Genomic DNA, 22,126 nt, shown 5'->3' on the forward strand with positions numbered 1-22,126 from the left:
ATTTTAATTGAATCTTTTTTACCCTAATACTTTTTAATTCAGAAGATTTACTCTTTCAATGAAGTGCTTGCCTTTGTTGTTTACTTGCCATAATAGACCGATAGATTCTTCACCCTGCATGGGAAGTTATTGTGTTACAGCACCAGGGTAAATATTTAAAAATAGAACATCCTACAATAAATAAACACAAGTTAAAGTAAATGTGCCAGAGGCAGAACATAGTGATGGCTTGATTCTGTGAGAGTGCAAGAACTTTAAATATATCCAACAGCGATTTAAGGTTAAGTTGAAGGAAAGTAAAAGGTAAACTGAGATTGTGCAAGAAAGTAGTTAATATGGATAAATACAACGTACACACAGTGGCGCAGTGGGTAGCTCTGTTTCCTCACAGCAAGAAGGTCTTGTTCATGTTCTCTCCAGATTCCTCCCATAGTCCAAAGACATGCACTTAGTGGGGTTGGTGACTTTTGGTGATTCTAAATTGCCTGCAAGTGTTATTGAGAGTACAAATGCTAGTCTGTCTCGCTGTTTTAAGTTCAATATGATTTGTGGATGGCATAACTTTCCTGAGACACCTGAATGCATCACCCTCACAGGGGCATCACATTTATCAGAGATGAGCGCCCCCAAGCGGACAGTAAACGAATAGCGAAAGCTAAAGAAAATCTATCTACGTTTTAGTATCCTTGCATGAAATCCCTGAACTGCCGTTACAGGCGCTGCAATCTCGGTTCGGCTATGAATAAAAGCGAAACTGTGGTCGTTACAGGTAAACTGTAAATGTTCATGTCCTCCATAATCGCACCGGACCGACTTTTATTTTGAATTGGCAAATTCGATTTACTTTTAAGGTTTTGGACCTTTTCGACAGTTCTTGACCAACACCAGCTGGGAAGCCGCCAAGGTAATAACGATCAACGCCACCGGCTGACTGAGTCTGAAAATAACTCATTTGAAAAATGATTGCAGGGGTTGAAACTGATCGGACTGGGGGAGAATGTTGACGTCCATGTGAGGGAGTTACCAGTGAGTTACTTGAAAACCCAGAAAGTTATTGGTGAGCTCTGGCACACTCTTAACCCAAAGGTAAAAATAAAGCGAAATGTGACTTGTAGACTGATCACCTTATTAGTTTAAAACTTAATTCTGTCAATAGATTTCCAAAATGTTTATTGTGCTTCTTCCAAATATGAAAAATAAATAATAAAGAAATCCCACCACAAGGTGAATAACTCACTCTTGTGTTTGTGTGCATTTACTTCAGTTTGCTGTACATCTGGGTTTGGCCAGAGGCTCCAGTGTGGTGATTTTGGAGCAAACGGGGAAGAACACTGGCTACAGAGACCGAGATGTCTGCGGCTACTGTCCAGAGACTCGCTGCTGCGTCGAAGGGGGGGCACAGAAGCTGGAGTCAGTCATTAACATGAGGGCAGTCTCAAAGCACTTCAGACAAGCAGGGATGAATGTAGTTTATTCAAGAGATGCTGGCAGGTAGGCAAGTGTTCCAGCACGATCAAGAGTCACTCTTGAATATGAGATAATGGCTGATTTCTTCTTTTTAGGTACCTGTGCGATTTTGCATATTACTGCTCACTGTATCATGGTCAGGGGAGAGCAGCCCTCATCCATATACCCACATCTGGTACCTTGGCCTCAGCTGACAGACTGGTGCCTCTGCTGCAAGCCCTCATTCAGAAGATCCTGGAACAGCTGGAGGAGCATTCAAAAACAGGAGTTCCCCCTTTTGTGTCAATGAGGTAGATCGTGATCCATAGCAGATACCCACTGATTGGTGTGAATGGAAAATTAAATATAGCAGGCATTCGTAGTTCTCATTCATTTATTTATTCAAAATTTCAGCAAAAAAAAAAAAGAGAAAGAAAATACAAGAAATTCTCAGATACATATTCAGAGAAGGTGTTTTAAAAAATACACCATCTCAGCTATAGGTGTGAAAAACTTTGAGGCCTCAGATATAGAGCTTGAAAGAAGACAGTCTAGTGATTTTTCGTTTTGATTATTTCTTTCCCCAATCTAATGAACACACAGATTTTGTGAAAGCATCATAATAAAATAATAGTAGTAGTAGACCAAGGCCCCTCAGAAGGTACAGGAATGCAAATCATTAAAAACAGAGGCGCAGGATGATGATGAACCTCAAACTTATTATTGCAGTTTAAATGCACTGATGCATTCTCCATAAACCTGACATTTGCACGAAGAACATTCTGAAGAATTGAAATGTTGACAGACGACTAAACTGTAGTGTATATTTATGCTGTTTAAGCCTAAGGTAACGCAAAAAAAAAAAAAAGTATCGCGTGAAGCTGTAAACTATCGTCTTTTTCTAACCATGATTACTCTTCACCGTGACTACCCGTAAATCTACGCAACATCCCTGTCCTATACATGTCCACGAGTTCATTGTAAATGTTGTAAGCTTTGACAGGTTCGTGATCTAATGGTAACTAGTTATTCAACAGCTATTCACCTCAGAACAGATCAGTGTCTACTCTCAGAACTGGAAAGTTGACATATACCATAATACAGCAAAAAAACAAAAACAGAAATGCATAGATATGTTAAGTAACTACCTAAGCTGTTTGCTTGTCAGTGGTGATTTTTAAACCGTTGTGATATTAAACAGCAATCAGACAGTTTTATCTATTTTTTTTATTTACCAAGAACTTTAATTGAGCACCCAAATTTCACATTAGAAGTTACCTGGTTGCCTATCTGTGATCCCATTTTCTTTTCTTATTGCTTTTGGGTATTCATATAAATGCAAATTATCTAATGTTCCCAGCCCATCAGCCCTTGCACTGAGTTAACGCTCGCCAAGTAGCCACTGCGAGTTAAAAAGTAGCACTGAGGTTTCTTTTGTTTTTGTTTTTTAATGAGACGCTTTGAGATGTAAAAGCTACTTTGCCACCTTTTCACGCTTGTTCTCTCTCTTTTTTTCCCCTCCTATTTTGTGGTGACAAAATAAGATCTACTGAGGTGACTGAACCAGCAGCATTACTGTAAGTATCAGTTACAACGGGCCAGACAAAAAAAACGGGGGTTGCAGACTTGACTTTTGATAGAGCAAAACAACTCTGAACGGACAGTGAGGGAGTGGCACCGATAACGAGAGTGGAAATGAACGCTGGGGTCAGAATGTCTTGGCATTCAGACTGGGAAGGAAGGGGAAGGGGGATGATGACATTCACATAACCACGAAGAGTTTATAAGGGTAGAAAATGACACTGTTTTACTGCTCTTGTGATTCCAACGTGGAAATCATTGATTTAGGGGTTCCTACAGAAGTTAGAAATACGTAGGAGGCTGCTTTCCCCATATTATGGAAAGTTCACAACTATCTAGTTTTTGTTGTTGTTGTTCTGAAAAAGTGAATGCCATCTGTTTGCTTGGAATAAAGTGAGAGGTGGAGTTGCACCGTATGCTCGCAGCATCACAGGCTGCAGGTCAAATTGTTTTATTGGAGGTGATGAAAAAGTTTCCCTTTTTAAATATTTCCCGTTTTATATCTATCTATATATATATATGTATGTATATACATTTTTTATTTTAGACTTTTATATAAAAGCATTTTAGAAGAGGAAAAATTAAAAGTTTTTGTCTTTTGAGGATTTGAGGTTGTGACATTTATGTTTGGAGATGGAATGTGTGGTGTTGAGCCCTGGCCTCCTGTCTTATCACATACTGCACCTGCCTCGGTTAAAATACAGTGTAGATTGATGTCCTCACATAAATACTCATTTACATTTAACATTGAGAGCAAAACTACACCGTACTAACGGCTGCTGTTCAATTTGAGCAAACGCGCGGGCCTTTTTTTTTCTAAAAGCTTTAACCCGCTGGGCCAGAAATGGCCGGGGTAACTTAACAACACTTCCATTCCATCTCCTGTGTTAGTCCGCTTCGTGAGGTTTATCTAGATCCCTGTGGGGGTTTAAAAAAAAAACGAGAAAGAGTGAGATGTATTTGTTTTCCATACGCATACATATATTTAAAAAGAGTGAGGTAGATATACTTAAAGGGGGGGGAAAAAGAAAAGGTTTTAAGTCCCCCAGTCATGACACCAAAGAAAATGCATACAAAAAAATCCAACTTTATACTGAATCATGGGGCATTTATACAGTGATTTAAACTGATATCACAAAAGGAAAAAAAAAAAGAAGAAGAAATAAATAACATTTCTACAGAAAAAAATAAAATAAAAGAAGGGGAAGGGGAATCACCAGGTAACATGAGCAGAAATCCTTCAAAACACTTTCAGTATTCAGCCATTCGTGACATTGAAATGCGTTCCCTTCCCTGGATTTTAACCCATCCTTTATTTGGTTTTAAGAAGCAGTCGTCGTGAAGATTAAACAATAAGTCTGAAGAAAGGAAATCAGCAGAGGGAACACTGAGCTAGAGGAGGGAGTAGAAGTGAAACGGTTAAAAGATGGTTGGCATATATTAAGGCAAACGAGACAACTTAATTTAGCCCTATCTAATCGGAAAAAAACGAGGCAGGACGTGGATGGGTTAAAATACCAGATCTGGTAAATATCTCGTATACTGGAACTTATCCTGACTTCAGAAGGGGGGGGGGTCATGATGATCAGGAGCAGGAAAGGAGGAGGAAATGGTGAAGCAAGTACAGGATGATGTTGTGAGAATGTGTGGAGAAAGCAAAGCCTTAACTTTGACCTGAGATCGAGTCGCACCTAGTGGCCAATGCCAGGCGCAGTGCTAGACAATAAAGTACAAAAAAAGGGATGCAGAAAGTACACGCTCTGCTCACAGACTGAGCCAAGGTGTCCGTTCTAAATAATAATAACATTAATAATAATAATAATAATAATATAGACATCCAGAAATAGAGAAAGAAACATTTCATAAAAAGAAAAGGCAATTAACAAAATGTAGTGTTGCAGAAAACCTTTCGGGGGTCACGTTTTGTGATTTAAATTGGATATTTTCTGAACAGTTTAAGGGTATTAGAAATGGACTGTTGTGGAGACCATAAAATACCAAACCTGAAGGATTTCTTTATATATATATTGGATGATATATATATATATATATATATATATATATATATATATATCTCATCCAAAAGAGGAAAAGAATAAAATAGCAGCTTTGTTCTGTACAGACATAGAGGCAAACATTTTTTAACCGTAAAAAGGTTTTAAAAAAGTGACAAAAACCAATGAGTGTATAAAAACGATCCTGCAGTCAAAAATACAACTGTAAGACCTTTATATGTGTTTGAAATGTAGATAAACTATTGACTGTTCTAAAAAGAGACCACCTGTGACTTGAAAGCTGTCTCTAGGCTACTAAAATCACCTCATTTTCTGTCTCTTGCGTTGTATTCGGTACAGCAGTGCCGGCGAACCATGTTCACCTCCCACTGTGAAATGCACAATTGAAAATCTCAGAAAAAAAAGGTTAGAAGAAGTCAAAGTGGAGCCAGAGTTGTATTCGTAAAGTATAAAGTTCAGTGATTTGCTCATTTGAAGTGCGACCTTCTGATGCTTTGATGTTTTCAGTCTTTTTTTTTTTCTTTTTTCTTTTTTAAAATAAATTAAACAAAGACAGAGGCTGTGACTCAGAGTTGGCTGTGCTTCAATCACATGCCTTCTTCCCTCAGATGTTTGAAAGATGAAAGTAATGAAGGGCATGTAGGTGGGCAAGCAAACTTTTGATTAGCCAATCAGCACCACGGCTTTTCTCTTTTTCTGAAAATCTGTCAGGTGTTTGTAATGCTCTCACATATTTAGTGCTTTATTAGTCTTGCTGACCACTCAGTCACATTTTAAATAGCCATGGATGCAGGCTGTAGCAGACATCCGTGGCCAATTTAGAAACACCAATTGACCTAACATGCACGTCTTTGGACTGTGGGGAGAAGCCAGAGTACCTGGAGAGAACCCACAGAGGCACAGGGAAAACATGTCAACTCCACACAGTGTCTGCAGCCAGCGTTTGAACACAGAACCTTCTACTTTGTGAGGCGACAGCTCTTACCACTATACCACTGTGCCGCCATGTGATTGGTGTGCACACAGAAAAAGAGAAAAATTATTACATGGGCTGAGAACAAGTCAGCCAGTCCTCAGTTTTGAGATGGAACCAGTAAAATCTGCGTTAAACATAGAAAATAAGTGATAACCAATGGTGAAGGCAGCAAACTCCTACACACAGCTGCTCCAGGAGCAGTGACAGATAAACATGAAGACTGAAAACAGCCAGGCAATCTTGGCATTATCTTTCACACAGACAACTCTGAACCACAATCGTCAGTAAGAAGGGACACCTTTTAGGAAACTGAAGAGAAAGCATGATTTGGCAATAGTCTGGCAGAAAATAGATCTTCCTCTACCATTCTGACCTACACAGGACAAAATCCCATAGAAACATCAACAGTAAAATAAAATGAAAAAAAAAAGATCTTAGAGGATCAGAAAAGTTGGAACCTTTCTAATCCTCACGCAACATGAGGCAGTCTGCTCATGTGAATACAGTCATTTTGATGGAAAGTAATTTTAGAAATGGAGCTATGCTGTATTATGTATTATGTGTATAAATACACACTTGAATATCCATCACATCACCTCTGAAATCGTGAGGAAAAAGTGCTCTTCTGTTGGTTTTGCTGGCAGATATGCTTTAAAAAAAAAAAAGAAGATTTTCTTAAAGTTCATGTGTAAATCTGTAAGTCAGGATACATGCCTGTATCGTTTTCCTTCTTTAAGGACTCTTACATAACAAAGACTCAGATACAGGCTGCGCAGGATGGAGTTTCCCAGTGTTGAGCTTGAGCCACCAATTGCTCTGTGCTATCTTGTTTTCCATTTCTTCCGAGTTTATGTTTGACCTTAAGAGTGGAGAGACCATCTACTGGCAAACAGTAGAAGAAAGCAATTTCTTACCTCATCCATCCCTCCTTAAGAGACAGATGAGAGGTCTGTGATACCCTGTGTAAAAGGGGAAGGAGGAGAGGGCTGGTCTGATATCAGCAGGCTGATGACTGGGGCAGTGGTAGCGCCCGTTCGTTCTTTCTGACCCCGTTCATGTGTGCATAGGGTTGTAGCTCATCAAAACTGGGCCGCAGCACCACGACAGGCCCGTTGGCCGAAGCATGTCCTGAGTGCTTGTCCAAGGCTAGTCCTGGAGACGCCAAGGCTGAAGCAAGTGGGCCGGGAGGAGAGTTAGAAACAGGTCCCAGTAATGGCGTACTCGGGCCTTGCATGGGGGATAACTGATGCGTAGAAGGAGGAGACATGCCTCCTGCACACCCAGACGAGGAAATGACAGCAGTCGACGGCTGCCTCACGGATGAAGGGTCCAGTGGAATGTTCTCCATGTTTTCTACCTCCATGTCCAGCTCCTCTGTGTCCGGCGGCTTGTTCTCCTCGCTGTAGAAGAAGCTCACTTCCCTGAAGGGAGGATCCAGTTCGTCTTTGATGCTGCTGATGATCTCCAAGAAGGACGGACGCATCTTAGGGTTATACTGCCAGCACATTCGCATCAGTTCAAACCTGAAAGATAAATGACAAAATCATCATTTTTGTCATTTCTGTGTAAACATTTCTCACACACCAGCTTGAACTGACAAACAGAAACTTCTTAAACTGCAACATATCAGCAAACTTTACAACCGGTAAGGACAGGAGGGATGAAAACAGCATGTGGCCCTGTAAGTCTTGTTTCTGTCCAGCAGGTGGCAGGAGAAACTGAAGGCCCCTTTAGGGCTTTTTGGCACTACATCTCAGTTCATAACACTGATCATGAAGAAAGAACAGAGACTGTAATATCAGCGTTGGTAAAGTGTGCTACACTAGATTTTATGCTTCAGTTTTTTCTTTAAAAAAAAAGAGGGGAAAAAAGGATGTAGTTATTGTAAATACCCGTCCTTACCACTTGTAGCTGCTCATTAATTCGAAGCAGGTTTGTTGGCAGGTAATCTTGGTGAGCATGCCTTCTCTTTAAGTACTGTCCCGTAAAATTATATAATTAAAACCCTGTAAGACTGTGGCCAAAAGACTAAATATATGTGCGCGCGTTCCAAAGTTGCTGCAAGCTACAAGGCTTTCAGTGGCAATAATATAGTAAGTAAATCCACAAACTATTTTTATGCCAGTTCAATTGTTTTGAAATGTTGCCGTTTTTTTTTTTCTTCTATTTTGGGGGTTCCGTTTGTTTTTTCTTTTTAACAACAAATACAGTAAGATCAGAAATGTAGCATGCACTCAGCAGAACAGTAAATCATACTTAAGGTTACTGTGCCAGGCCAGCAACCGAGCTTTGGGAATGTCAAAACAACATCATAAACGGGAGAATTATTACAGTTTTGTGTGGTGCTGGACCGCACACCACAGCTCCAATTATACACAAACAAGCTCAGAATACTCTCTAAGGCCCGCTGACATAAACACCTTGGCCATCGCTGCTCCGTTCTTGCTGTTCCCTCTGTCTTGTTTTTCCTAGTGGTCTCTTTGCCATCTAGAATAACCTCTGCAGCTGGGTGCCAGCTCCTCTCCGCGCCAGAGGAATTATGGGTAAAGCTTTCTTAAGCACGTGCCTCGCTTCATGCTCTGAAGCAGCAGGGGGCGGCTCAGACTTGTTTTGCACATGTGCAGGAAGTGTCTCAAAGTTGACGTTCAGATGTCCGAGCTCGGGCAAGCAAGGACCTCCCGTGAAAAAGGCGCACGGCGCTTGGAAGTAAGGCCGATGCACCAGAGTAACCCGTCTGCTGCAAACTTCCGACACCGTCTCGCACGAGGCTTCTTGATGCAAATTTAGAAAACAAACACTGTAAATCCTGACTTCTTGTCAGCATCCTGCCAATCGTGACCCACAGGCCACATGCTTTGGCTAAACTGACTAACATTGGACCTGTGAGCAACACAAAACAGATTACATGAGCTTTACTTGCACTGCATTAAAACTCCACTTGTTCTTTAGCTGTGTTTTTTTTTTTTTTTTTTTTTCCCCCTGAATCACTTCACATTCAAATTTGAGTGCACCAAATGTGCTGTATAAATACAGCTGAGCAGCAGCTATTAAGTTACTGAGATGGCGGCTCGGATGGTTTGCCTAGGGTCTGCTTTTTTGTTTCTGTTTTTCTTTATTTGCTCTGGCTGATTCGATATCTTTGCTTGGCTGTATGTCTGTATCTGTATTATCCTGCGAATTTGCCATCTGCACGGTATTAAAATATAGTGAGAGCTCATGTGTGTTAACGTACTTGGCCAATAAACCGATTCTGACTTCACTGTCCGATATACTGTATACGGACGGTTACAAGCAAATATGAGATAGTCGGTGTCAGAATTATAAGAAAATCTTCACTGGCCTGGATAAAGCAAAATATTCACAGAAGAGATGGGCCAACAAAGCTTGATAAAAATCAGAAACAGATGCAATTTCAGGCCAAGTGTGAGTGCAAAAAAGTCTCCAAACATCTATGCTAAATGCTTAATAAACCTGAACAGGAATCCCTGCCAGATCTGAAAAACTTCACACGTGCAACCTCCCCGGCGTGGCAAAACCTTGACGGATAATAGCGTGTAAGTGATATTCCACAGAAAAATAATGATGTTTAATTTAGTCACATTTATTTTCCAATTCTGAAGGAGGAAAAGAACTTTTATCTCTGGGAAACTCTAGACAGAAACATGAGAATAACAATCAGTGACCAAAGCTACCTGAGAAACAAAGGAAACAGTACAAGTAGGAGACATTTAAGGCTCTCGAAATATGACTCATCCCTGTTTGTGTTAACCTGCCCACTTCCACTTCTTCTGTATCTTTCTATTCAGTCTTTGTATGAACTCTCTGGCTTCACTGCACTTGGGCAATCTTCTGGAAATCTCCATTAAGTCACTACAGCAGAGGCGACCATCGACAGTGGCCTGACTTCCATGTGTGCTACTAAGCCCCGACTCCACCACCTCTGTAACACAATCCACACACTCCTGTAATCAGGACAAAACAGCCACGCTGCCATAGAAACGCGAGGTTTGTGTCTGCACAACACTTGATCCTCTTTTTCTTTTTTCTTTTTTTTTGCTACTCACACTCTTTCTAAGGTGAGGTCAGCCGTGGAGAGTGGGAGGGGAGAGAGCAGAATGCCTTCTTATTGAGGTCAGAGACGGAGAATCGAAATGCATGTATGCAGCGCTGCATGCCGACGAGCAGGCTGTGCTCGGGCTTTTCTTTCCCCTCTAACTTCCAAAGTGTTTGATCGATTGACTGATTAATTTAAAATTAAATAATGATAACTTTCTCATCCACCACGCTGACAGACAGGCACTACCTCCCTCCGTAGTAGGAATGAGGGGCATCTTTCACACACTGATTGTGGCATCCCTTCTATGGGCCGGCGCTGAAGGCTGAGCAGGGTTCTCACTGCCAGCTGACCACTGAAGCTATGTCGTCAACGGACCACATTTATCCTGTGACGTTAATGTCGGCCCTCGTCCTGGCTCTACCTTAACTTATACACACGATATCCTTCACACTCAGAGCCACAACTTAAAATAAAACAGGGCAAAATATTAATAGGACAGAAGACATGGGTGGCTGCGGCTGTAGAGGATAAAATATCCTTCATAAATCCAAGCTGATGTTACTTAGTTTTATTGTTCTTAAGGGCAGGGTCACAGATTTGAAAAAAGAAAGACTTACAGCATGTCAGGGCAGTTGTCAGGTTTGTCCAAGAGTCCTCCCTCCATGACAAAGCGCAGCACTTGTTCATTGGACATCCCCTGGTAAGGCTGTTCAGCTAAGGTGGCGATTTCCCACAGCACGACACCAAATGACCTGCAGCGAGAAAAATTAGGCAACATATTCAAGTAATATATTGTGGTATTTTATGTGATGCTCTTTCGGCTTCCACAGTAAACGTTTATTTTAACCATCGATCAAGCACACATATTCTTCTATTGCTTAGGAATAAACTTTACTTTGAAGAGCCTATCCTACATCATCGCTCTAAATTTGAAAGAAATGACATCCATTATGTTAGTGACTAAATTGTTATCAGGGTGACCTGAAAATGCCTCACCAGTAATACTTGGTAACCATCTAATAAAAGCAAATAAAACTCCCTCCACTCAAAATTGAGCTGCACTGTTTGCATACAAACAATAAGTACAAATCATATTTTTCATATATTCCTTTTTTAATAAGAGCCACATATGGTGCTTGTTTGAGAGCTGTTGTGCTTGAGATGTGCATAAATGTCCAACCTAAACAGAGAGGAATATTCTAGTAATGGTTTTAGAGGGAGTAAATGTCAAACAGCCTGACTGACTGATACAGAAAAGGTAATAAATGCCTTTTAATATACAGAAGAGGGAAAAAAACTGATGTCAGCATGATAACACGCTCACAGTGACAGGCTGATGCTAGGCAGGTATCTGATTTGGCGTGCTCTGTGCCTTAGTTTATTGTGTTAAGTTGGTGAGATTTACTGGAATGTAGTCATTAAAAAATGTATTAGAAGATTGAAAATTCTGATCTCGTGATGAAGGAAGATGAAAAGGCAGAGAAAGTGGCTGTAAAGCAGTAAGTGGGATTCATCTCCTGGGTGCAGTGAATGTCTGAACCAAATTTAATCTAAGGCTAACCGATAGTTTCTGACTTTTTGTTCTGTCCGTGTTGGACTGAAATACTCTCACTGCCATCCATCGATCGCAGTACTAACAGCGCACAAGCTGAGCTGACACTGCTGACTTTATTTCAGGCTTCATTTTTTTTCTTTTCTTTTTGGAGTGTGTCATGTATCCTTAGCTCATATCTGTCCACAAGTTCCCCAAAAAGATGAATGCTATTTTAAATATTGCAACTTTAAGTTCCCCAGATAATCTGCACTAGAATCCAAAATGAGCGCAGGATGTCGGAGAGCTGGTACTGAGCATTTACCCTGCTTCTTATTTTAACTTCATGACGTGTGGCACGGTATGTTGTAACACAGCTTACATGATTACAATACTGCAGGAAAAACCTCAGCATGAAGTATTTCTTCAGTTTAACTTCAAGACTGCCTCGCGATGACCACAATATTTGTTTACTGTACTACTTTGGCTAGCCAAATTTTCAAATGGTATGCTTAACTTAAAAACAAAATAAATAAAATAGGCCTATTACAATACTGCACACCAGGATCTCAAACAGTCACCTACTCATGATGACATCAGGGTTATCTTACACTAAACTTCTTTACAACATCAAAGGGGAGGATATAGTACACAAATTGTGGAGGTGTGTTTGTGCTGGCACGGCAACCTCTCATTTAAAGACATCTGGAGCAGTTTAAGCCCACTCTTAGGGACTAACCCGTGACATTTGGGGAAACAAACATGCAGGGGGTTCTAGTAAACAGTAGTAAAACACAGGAAAAAAGTAGCAGTGCTGTAGGCTGGGAATCTACGAAACAGTGGAATAATAGAGTTGTCAGTAAATGGAAAAAAAAGAAGAAGAGGAATACTCCTGGCCTGTACTTTTTTGCCAGGAATTTCCAAAGAGGCAGCCAGAAAACCAAAGGTTTGGATGCTTTTGGAAACAGTAGTCATGATTTAAAAAAAAAAAAAACTAAAGTAGAAAATTATCATAAGAATATATTATCTAGTTTTTTGCCACAGCATGAACTGTTTTAGAGTATACACAAGGACAAAGGCAAAAAAAATATTGAGGTGGTTATGGAAAACTTAGCATCTTTCTGGATTTAAGGAGGTTCATACATGTCTAATGTAGGGCTGCCACAATTAGTCGACTAGTCACGATTACATCGACTATCAAAATCGTCGACGACTGATTTAATAGTCGACGCGTCGTTTGAAGCTTTGTAAGATCCCAAAAGACGCAGGAATAAGTAGGATTTAAGAGTGTAATAACGGACTGAAACAGAAGATGGCAGCACTGCATGTACAAGGATGCCAGCTGCCGTTAAACCCTGAAGAAGAAGAAGAAGAAGAAGCTGTGTCCCAGAATTCATAGCGCAGCCCAGCTCAGTTTCCAACAATGGCAGCAGCTAGTTAGTTTTAATATTACTCTTATTATTCTTTCTGGGTCACAAAATAAACGTTTAACATATTTTCAGGCGAGAATGTAGCTGTGTAAACCTCAAATATCTGCTCAGTTTATCAAGACACAACATGTTTTCAAAAGCGCTCCGACGTTTTCGGAGACGTCTGTTACCCACTAGCTCGATAGCTAGCCGGGGTTACAGGCTCACTAGAGCCGGTGAGAACACCGGAAATCGTTTTCAAACCCACTCAGGTGAAACATATATAAGTGACTTAGATAACTTAAAAATGTTATTGTTTGGCTTTTTTTTTAGTATTTTATTTGTTCCTGAGTAAATCGGTTTGGCTGAGCTTAAAGTTATAGTTTTTACACAGCTGAATAAACATCAAGCAGACAACTGATTATCAGAAATGTGAGATGCTCGAGAATATACTCCGGTGTCCTGTTATATTTTAGATAGCAAGGAGTTTATTAAACTTCACCGAAACAATCTGCAAATTTCATTAAAATTTAATAAACTATCATCTTGTCTTTATTTTTAGTTAGCACCTTAAACACTTAAAACTGTAAGCTAATGATAGTTATATAAGAGCAGATGCTGCTGGTGCAATAAGCTGTACATCCAATGGATGCATGATCTGATTAGTCGACTAATTGCAAAAATAATCGGTGACTATTTGACTATCAAAATAATCATTTGTGGCAGCCCTAGTCTAATGCAGGCTTGTGTATATGTAAGAGTGATTTGCTGCCATACCAGACATCAGACATTGTAGTAAACACGCCATCTTTCAGTGACTCTGGAGACATCCAGCGGACAGGCAGCAGGCCCTTTCCTCCTTTTCGGTAGTAGTCCGTCTCATAAATATCTCTGGTCATGCCAAAATCTGGAGAAAAAAAAATGAAAGCAGAAGTTGAGGAAGCCACTAAGTATCACTCATTATGTGTGGGAGAGGAAGCTCCAGAGAGCTCATCTATCCCTCTCACCTCTTCCCTCCCCTCTGTCCATCTACATTAACGTGCTTGGGTCCGACACTGAAATCCAAACAGTTTTTTGTCAAGGCCGGCAGAGCGGGGGAGGCTGAAGGCAATATATTAACTTGACTTACCTCCAATCTTCACAGTGAAGTCCTCTGCTACCATGCAGTTCCTCGCTGCCAGATCTCTGTGGACAAATTTGTTGGCGTTTAGGTACGCCATACCGTCTGCGATTTCTCCAGCCATCTGGATCATCTTTTTGAGTGGGGGTAAGACCTGGCTGGTGGCGTTCTGCGGTAGAGCAAGAGGCGGTGAGAAGAGAAACTCCATGAAAAGCACTATTCAGTCAGTCGACATATCACGCCTTTCTGCTTTAATCAGCTGAGCGAAACAAAGCGTAGCGTGGATGATGTATAAGGGTGGCAGAAGAAATTGTAAAAATTAAGAAAGAGAGCAGAGGTGTGTGTGTGCACACGTGGACAGGTTGCTTACTTCTTTGCGCAGGGAGCGCAGGTGGCTCTTGAGATCTCCGCGAGTCATCAGCTCCATAATCACTAAGGTTGGCTGTCCCTGAGAGACCACGCCAAGCAGCCGCACCTACATTAATCACAGCAGTGCAGAGGGGTCAGCTCTGATAAAACAAAACTGTGTCCAAAATACATGCTACATATAACTTCAAAATAGGTTTTGTTCACATAGGAAAATATGAAATATGCTCAAAACTTTAAGCTCTGAAAAAAGTTTTTTTTTTATAAAAAAAAAAAAACAGCACAGAGTTCATTCAAATAGGCAAGTCAAGTTCAGCTGTGATCCAGCAGATTGATGATACCCTTCTACACTTCTACAAATCTCTTATGGCACCTTTAACCTGCCTGCCTGCCTTTGGTGGATCATATTGCTGTTCACCCTAACTCGTGCCAAGAATACCCCAGAACAGAGCCATGCCACCAAATCCAAATTACTGCACATGTGAGTATTCACCTATTACAGTGGTCCTGACTCAAATCACTTTGTATTTTCCACTGATCAACACCATTCTCCCACAAAGCAAACCACAAAGGAAAAGTCTCTCTAGACTTTCTCACTGTTGGGTTTTGTGTGATTTCTTGTTAGAATAAAATGTTTGGCTTCCACTAAATCTAGATAACATTAAAGACCACCACATAGTGCATTCAGTAGCAATAAATTACTAGGCAGTAAGGTAGGTTGTCTGACTCAGAAGCACACTAGGTTACAGTTCAGCTCCATCCTGCATTTGCAATTTAAATGTGTTTTTTTTTGTTGTTGTTGTTGCTTGGAGCATTGTTAAAGATCTTTATCCTTAAAAAAAACAAAACAGTGACTAATAAAAAGGCTTTAACAACACATCCACGTTATGCAGTTTCTGATGTTGTGATCACACTGAAGTGAGAATATACAGTATATCCTGGAGTCTGAACTGCAAGTCATGCTGCAGCTGTCGGAATAAAGACAACCACAGCGTACTTGAGTCTACGTCTGCGAGGATCAATTTCATCTCGTGACTGGATTCATTATGACAATACACTGGTTTATTATTAATAACCACATGAGCCAGATGGTAAGGATTTGATGACGCGTCCAACTTACCACATGGTGACAGTTGAACTCCTTCATGACAGAGGCCTCGTTCAAAAACTCAATTCGCTCCCTCATGCTGGCCGTCTCATTGACCGTCTTGATGGCCACTCTCGTTTCAGGTTCGTCCTTCACTACTCCCTTTGCGATGCCTTCGTACACCATGCCGAAGGATCCCTGGCCCAGTTCCCTGTGCATAGTGATCTTCTCCCTTGCTACCTCCCACTCATCTGGGACATACACTGGTGTGGCACAAGAGACAGCGGGTCACCATCAGAGTTTAAACACCCCACCCAAAAAACCCAATGAAAAATAGACCAAATATCCAACAGTCTTACTCTCAGTAGCACTGAGGTACTCTGGATTGACTGATGCATACAGGACGCCGTTCCCCAGTCTGTCACTGTTCCTGTTAACACAAACTCAGTTAGCCTGCAGGCAAGTCTGATTGCAGATGCTGTGTGCAATTTTCAAGAGGAAGTCTACTCTTTACCACAGGGGAACGTTAATGAAAACAACACCTATTAGCGCTGATTAACATTACACTGATCATTAAGCTTCGTGAGCATAGCCAGGCAGAACAGCTTAATCAAAGAACTTTTGTCAGGCAGTTTTAAAAGCGCGTCTGCAAAAAGATACTTGCCTCTTTTTGTTCACATAGAAGAGGATGGTGATGAGGCCGGCGACAAAAATTGTCACAATGATGGGAATTATGATGACCACATACAACGTAACACCGTCATCACCTGTCAGAGAAGATAAAAACCGATGGTGTCAAGTCCTATTTATTTTTCATTCCTCTGCATTCCATGTAATTAGGGAGAAGTTCATTACGTTTAGGTGGAGACACATAGAAGAAAACACTTTCTGTCCAGGAGCCGTTTCCTGCCGGGGAAGTGGCACGCACTCGGGCGGAGTAGTTCCCCGAGCCGAGGTTGGTTAGTCGAGCTCCTTTGTACCGGCGGTAATCCTGTCGCGACACACACTTGTGCTTCTCAGGCTGGAAGAGAACAAGCACACGCTGGTTACTGCTTGGAAGAAAACATACCATCGGGTTAATGTTCTCATCTAATCAAAAATATGATTTCTTGTTTCTTATTTCAGGTGAATAAGGTTTGATGGCCTCCAATCAGCTTTCTATTGTGTAGAGTTTGTCATTTGTTTTTGGTTTTACTCAGTGTTTAAGCCCTGCGTGCATGAGCATGATTGGAGTCTGGTGCACGTTTTAAACATGTGAATCCTTCACTGAGCAAACACTGAGAGCCTTTTCAGTTGTTTACAATATTTGGATAGTCATGGATTCCAGGCTTTTCAATGTTGAAAAAGGAAATGACCTATGATAATAAGCTATAATTACCCCAGTCCAGCTCACCTCATTACCCAGGCGGAACTTGATCTCATACATCAAGATGAGTCCATTGGGCATAACGGGCTCTGGCCAGTGCAGCACCACACACCCCTCGATTTTGTCACACCTCTCAAAAATCACCTTGCCCGGGATGTCATCCGCTTTGACTGGGGGAACAGGCACAACCACGTTAATATAAACAAGGATATTTAATTTCAGAAAAGGTGCCAGCACATTTCATTTTCCATTTTCCACACCACTATGTTACCAAAAACAGCAGGGATGCTGTGTAAATGAAAACAAAATCAACACAATCACTTGGAGTCATTTTAAATCCTCAATCTATTTGAAAACTGAGAGATTTTATATTTTTATATTATATTTATATTTTAACCCTCGCCACCTTTATTTCCGAAAGGCTCAGCTTTGTTTTATACCCACTCATGGTACCGACCTCCTTCCAATTAACCCAACTAAGTGTGAGATGTTTGACCAAGTGTTTTTCAGCATTATACACCTTTTCCACTGTTTTTTGCCCGATATCCAAAAAACACTGGAAAAAGTAATATTTGTGACTTTTTCAGGTAAATAAAAGAAATGCACTCTCTTTATATTTGTCAGCATTACTGAAAACAGGTAGTTGAATGCAGGCTTTTTACTATGTTTCTAACCTGCAGGTTTGGTCCTGGAGAAGACGAAAGCTCCAGCGCTGCACTTCCCCACCACCTCGTTGCACGCATGGATATCAATGCGGTAGACGGTGAAGGGCCGCAGATTGGGGATCTCTAAATACTCTGTTGTGCTCTTGTCTTCAGTGAAGGGGAACTCTACGTTAGGAGGAATGCCATCTGTACTGTTATCCCCTGCGCCGAGAGTGGTATTCCCTCTGCCGCCCTCATAAAACAGTGTGTTGTTTGCTGTACCAGAAAGGTCTCTGCGCCGACGCTCTTGAGGTCTGAAATACAAAGACACAATTGAATATAAAACCTGTAGCACAGATCATTAAAATTCAATGAGCAGTGCTGGGGAAACAAAAGACAAAAAGGTGCATTGTATGTCCTGGAACCCTTATTGTAGCATGTCAGTGATGGTTTATACCTCCTGAAAAAATGTTTGCGCAAAGCTAAACATCTTTCATGGAAAGCACGGAGTGATTGCTACTCCCAGTTGTGCTGTGCTTATTAGGTCATTAGATCACTGAGAGGCTGACTGACAGAGAAATGCAAAAAACAGACAGTAACGCTAATGTCCAACATGCCCCTGATAAAAAACAAACAAACAAAAAAACCCAAAAGGTTAAACTCTGAAAAGTAATGTTTAGCCTTCAGTTCACTCAAAGTTCATATGATACTGGGTGGAGCTGCCAAGACCTGGACATCATCATAATTGAAAGCAAAGAGGCGATGACAGCTGTGACCTTAGCAGTAGGAGATACCACAGGACATCTTGTCCACCTGTGAAAGATGCAGGGTGGTCAATAAGACAGACAAAGAAAAAAAGCACTTGCTGTGACTGAGAAGATAAAAGCGTTACTGATGCCCTTTATAAAGCTCGTACACAGACATGTTTGGGGGTTGTCTAAAACCGAATGTGACAATGAACAAGTGACTGGGTTTAGACAGCTTAGCTCAGAGAAAAATAGCAACTTCAACTAAATGACTCAAACTGTACACTGAGAATTAGAACTGCAGCTACTTTTTTTAATAATTTGTTGTTTTTGTAATAATTAATAGATTCATTATTTGGTCTACAACACCATTAAACAGTGTTTTTAACAATCTGACTAATAATTCAAATCCATAAAATCTACTTTTTGTAATTTTTTCATGAGATGAACAGAAACCACAAATCCACAGAAAAAAGAATTTGTTCCTATAGTCATGTGCAAAAATCTTGAGCCACCGCTTCTCTCTTTATAACGTTGGCATTTACATCAACACTGGCAAGTGGTGCAATACAGAAACAACTGTGTTTGTTGTTATAGATGTATAAATATATATATTCTTTATTTTATTTTTTATTCTTCTTTTGCACTGAGAGAATTGCACCTCAATTTCATTGCTGTAATGACAATAAAGATTCAGTTCTGATTTCTTTATATTTTGCTTCCAAGAAGCCAGACTTGCTTTTTATTTTTAGAAGTTACATTGAGTCGAAGTTCTTCATTCTTTCTAAAGGTCCTTCAAATTTTTTCTTTGGTATTTCTCTGATTTTCTGAGCATTTTCAGAGAAACTTTTTGTTTTGTTTAGTTGTTAAGCAACTTAACACGAATCTCTGAATCATTAAATTGTTATAAAAGAACCCAGCTCGAGGGATGCAGCGGTGTTGTTCCTACGCATAGCAGATAACTTAGCAAAGACGTATTTCTTTAGTTGCCAAAGACAACAGGTCCAGGTGAGCAGCAATGGACAGAGGAGGTCAGGAGAGATGTGTCTGCAGCATTTCGGCCAGTGGTGTCGTGGATTTTGTCGAAATTGGTGGAATGATCAAGTTATGCAACACCATTTTGAACGTGTAAGAAAGGCAAAGAGTGATAATGATCCCAAACACACTGCCAATGCAAGTAAAACCATACGGGATAGCAAAACACACAGTGCAACACGATCAGTCATGGACCGGCCTCCCCAAAAACCGGATCTCAAGATTGTTGCAGCTTGACAAAGAACAGAACAAAAAACAACAAAAATTCTAAGAGATTGGAGAAGCCCGGAGAACTATTCATGAAGACGACTTTAAAAATTTATAAAGAAAGCTTGCATGTTTGCACATTTCAATAAACTTCTACACCTGTTTCCCCATTTTCCTAGCAAAATATAAAATTGAAGACTTACGCAGTACAGTAGACTACCATGTTAAACTAAGAAGCTAACTAAGCAAAAGCTACAGAATGCATGTTTTATTTTACTTACTTTTGTTTTACTTTAAAACAAAAGTAAGTCTGTGAATTGGGGAATGGGAGTCGATTGCACTGCCTATGTGCGCTTCACTGAGTCCTCGGAGCAGGGAGCAATGGCCCTAACAAAATCACACGTAATTGTGGTCAGCTTAGTGCAGTGGCAGTAGCTATGCTGGAGGCTGGATGGGACTTCTTCTTTTACGCAGTACAGCAGACTACCATGTTAAACGAAGAAACTAACTAAGCGAAAGCTACAGAATGCGTGTTTTATTTTCAAGTCGACCTGCAGGAAGAGGAGTGCACAGACAAAGACAGAAATGTGGGAAAGGCAGTTTCACTGACATGTCAGCATTCCTCTCTGACAGCTAAAAGTGCTGCAGTCCAGCAAACCAAAGCCCAGCCTTTTAGTTATTACTGACTACATCACACATACATCAAAACTGACAACATGGTAGAGACTACAGACAAAAGACTCGTGACACTGATTCACTCTGACAGTAGCCGTTCATCAAAGCGAAGAAGAAGAAGAAGAAATGAGCAGGCGACAGACATTTTATGGCTTCGACTTTCTGTATGGGCGATAATGACAGTGAAATAAGAATCTGCTACCTGTCACATGCTTTGTAGCTGTAGTTACTACAGTGCCCTGACCTCACCTGCTAAAAAAGCTCTACCTTTATGCATCGGAATCCAGAGAGGAAAGCCGTGACTACACATTCACTCTATGGTTAGTGGGGCACATTGTAAGCAGTTGACACCTCATACAATACAACAGGATCATGGATAATAGTGAAATATCTGATAGAAGAAGAGGCAACATCAGGGAGTCCTTTTCACCTCATCTGTACGTATTCATCGTGAGGCAGTCACCTTCCTTTTCCCCATAAATCAGTCTGCTTTCCTTATTTTCTACTTGTCTTCTACGGCTGATGGGGCTCTTCCCTCATTCATTTAGATTCCAGATGGATTCACTGTACATTTCCTGGCAGCTGCCTCGTTACAGGAAAGAAAAAAGAGGAAAAAAAAGCCTCGGACAAAGAGAGCATGCAAGGGAGGAGTAGCGTGAAGTGCCGAGTTGAGAAGGACAGAATGGAAAACATTTCCTTTTCTTTCTCTTTCTGTTTTCATGCACCCTCTTTTCCCTCACCCTGGGTCTAAACCCTGAACTTTTGAGAAAGAAAGAAAGAAAAAAACTCCCTCATTTTCCCTAGAGTGGTTTGTAATAATGTTGGCTGTGTTACAGTGGAGAGGCTGTGCATACACTGGCCGAGCTCCTCGCTGAGGGCCAGGGACCTGCCACCCGCCAGTTTCCTAGACACTTCTACTGAAACAAATCAGCACAGCCAGAGAGAAGAGGAGGTGTAGATAGATAACAGTTCAGCCAATTTTTAGCAGTTTTCCTCCAAAACATATTGATCAAATTCCATGAACAGCACTACGAAGTAAAAGGTCAGTGCTGTTCAATTAAATAAACTTCATCATTTTAACAAATGAATATCCATCAGTCTATCCTGTCCTATCCTATCCGAGAACTGTGGGAGAGGAACACTGAAACATCCATAGCCACGAGCAAGTGAAATGATAACACAACACAGATGTCAGTCCTGTTGCGGGAAACAAAAGCATAAGCAGCTATTGTGTAGCCAAACGAGACTCTTTAATCTCGTCTCTCTCCTGGGTTTGTTTGTTTTGTCCAAATTGCTGCCTGGTAGACCCCATCAACCCCTGTGCCACCGTTGCCGCGGCAATAAAAAAGCCACATGAGTGCTGAGGAGGCTTTGGAACCTACTCAGCATGTCTCCTTCATCTGCTCCACCCAACAAAAGGGCCGGCCTCAGCGGGCCAGCTCAGCGTCCGTCAGGTCCGTCCACACCCGTCATGCTCAGATCTTGTTCGCTCCACAGAGGAGCCATTAAACCCGTTCCACCACCTCAGTCTTCGCATTGACCCAACAAGGCAATTACATTCAGTGCTCTGATAGCTGTCTGCACTTGAAAGGGAGGTCACAGCCTATAAACGGTTTAAGGAGGCCACTGATGTGACATACCTTGCCAGAAAGATGGAATTGTGGAGGAAATTCTCAAAAACTTTCAAGAAGACACGGTCGTCCTTCTCACGGTCCTTCTCTTCTGGTGTCTTCTGGCAAGCACAGCACAGGACCTTTTCTGGCCCTGCTAGGTCTGACTTCGTGGGCTTTGTGTTCTCTTCCATGTCTGTGAGCTCCGACGCCGGGATTCGGATTGGGATCTTCAAGTCTGTTGAAGAAAATATG

The 22,126-nt window shown here is 41.1% G+C and overlaps 2 protein-coding genes across 2 annotated transcripts in view; one reads left to right on the forward strand and one right to left on the reverse strand.

Moving 5' to 3' along the window:
* The first annotated feature begins 27 nt into the window (after positions 1-27).
* pgpep1l (pyroglutamyl-peptidase I like) lies at positions 28-17,747 on the forward strand. The gene is made up of 8 exons (XM_082538460.1): positions 28-769; positions 852-904; positions 970-1,086; positions 1,265-1,491; positions 1,563-1,757; positions 2,991-3,023; positions 9,825-10,023; positions 17,635-17,747. The coding sequence occupies exons 1-7, from the start codon at positions 691-693 to the stop codon at positions 9,919-9,921; spliced, it is 801 nt and encodes a 266-aa protein (XP_082394586.1). The 5' UTR covers positions 28-690; the 3' UTR covers positions 9,922-10,023; positions 17,635-17,747.
* Positions 1,830-22,126, reverse strand: part of igf1ra (insulin-like growth factor 1a receptor) — a 79,860-nt gene continuing 59,563 nt past the window's right edge. The window contains exons 10-21 of the mRNA XM_082538429.1: positions 21,902-22,109; positions 17,629-17,912; positions 16,982-17,124; positions 16,444-16,609; positions 16,253-16,355; positions 15,948-16,018; positions 15,622-15,851; positions 14,506-14,610; positions 14,145-14,304; positions 13,793-13,922; positions 10,693-10,827; positions 1,830-7,541 (exon numbers count right to left, since the gene is read on the reverse strand). Coding sequence (XP_082394555.1) covers positions 7,016-7,541; positions 10,693-10,827; positions 13,793-13,922; positions 14,145-14,304; positions 14,506-14,610; positions 15,622-15,851; positions 15,948-16,018; positions 16,253-16,355; positions 16,444-16,609; positions 16,982-17,124; positions 17,629-17,912; positions 21,902-22,109 — 2,261 coding nt within the window. The 3' untranslated portion in view covers positions 1,830-7,015. The remainder of the gene's footprint in view (positions 7,542-10,692; positions 10,828-13,792; positions 13,923-14,144; positions 14,305-14,505; positions 14,611-15,621; positions 15,852-15,947; positions 16,019-16,252; positions 16,356-16,443; positions 16,610-16,981; positions 17,125-17,628; positions 17,913-21,901; positions 22,110-22,126) is intronic.

This window comes from Aulonocara stuartgranti (assembly GCF_965226115.1).
Source record: "Aulonocara stuartgranti genome assembly, chromosome: 7".
Classification (NCBI taxonomy): domain Eukaryota; kingdom Metazoa; phylum Chordata; class Actinopteri; order Cichliformes; family Cichlidae; genus Aulonocara; species Aulonocara stuartgranti.

What these genes read in the sequence shown, in the direction of transcription:
- pgpep1l (XM_082538460.1), top strand. Translation starts at nt 691, where the DNA reads ATGAAATCCCTGAACTGCCGTTACAGGCGCTGCAATCTCGGTTCGGCT. An exon ending in TATTCAAGAGATGCTGGCAG is followed by an intron (nt 1,492 to 1,562) that starts GTAGGCAAGTGT and finishes TCTTCTTTTTAG; the next exon opens with GTACCTGTGCGATTTTGCAT. An exon ending in ACTGAACCAGCAGCATTACT is followed by an intron (nt 3,024 to 9,824) that starts GTAAGTATCAGT and finishes CTTTCTATTCAG; the next exon opens with TCTTTGTATGAACTCTCTGG.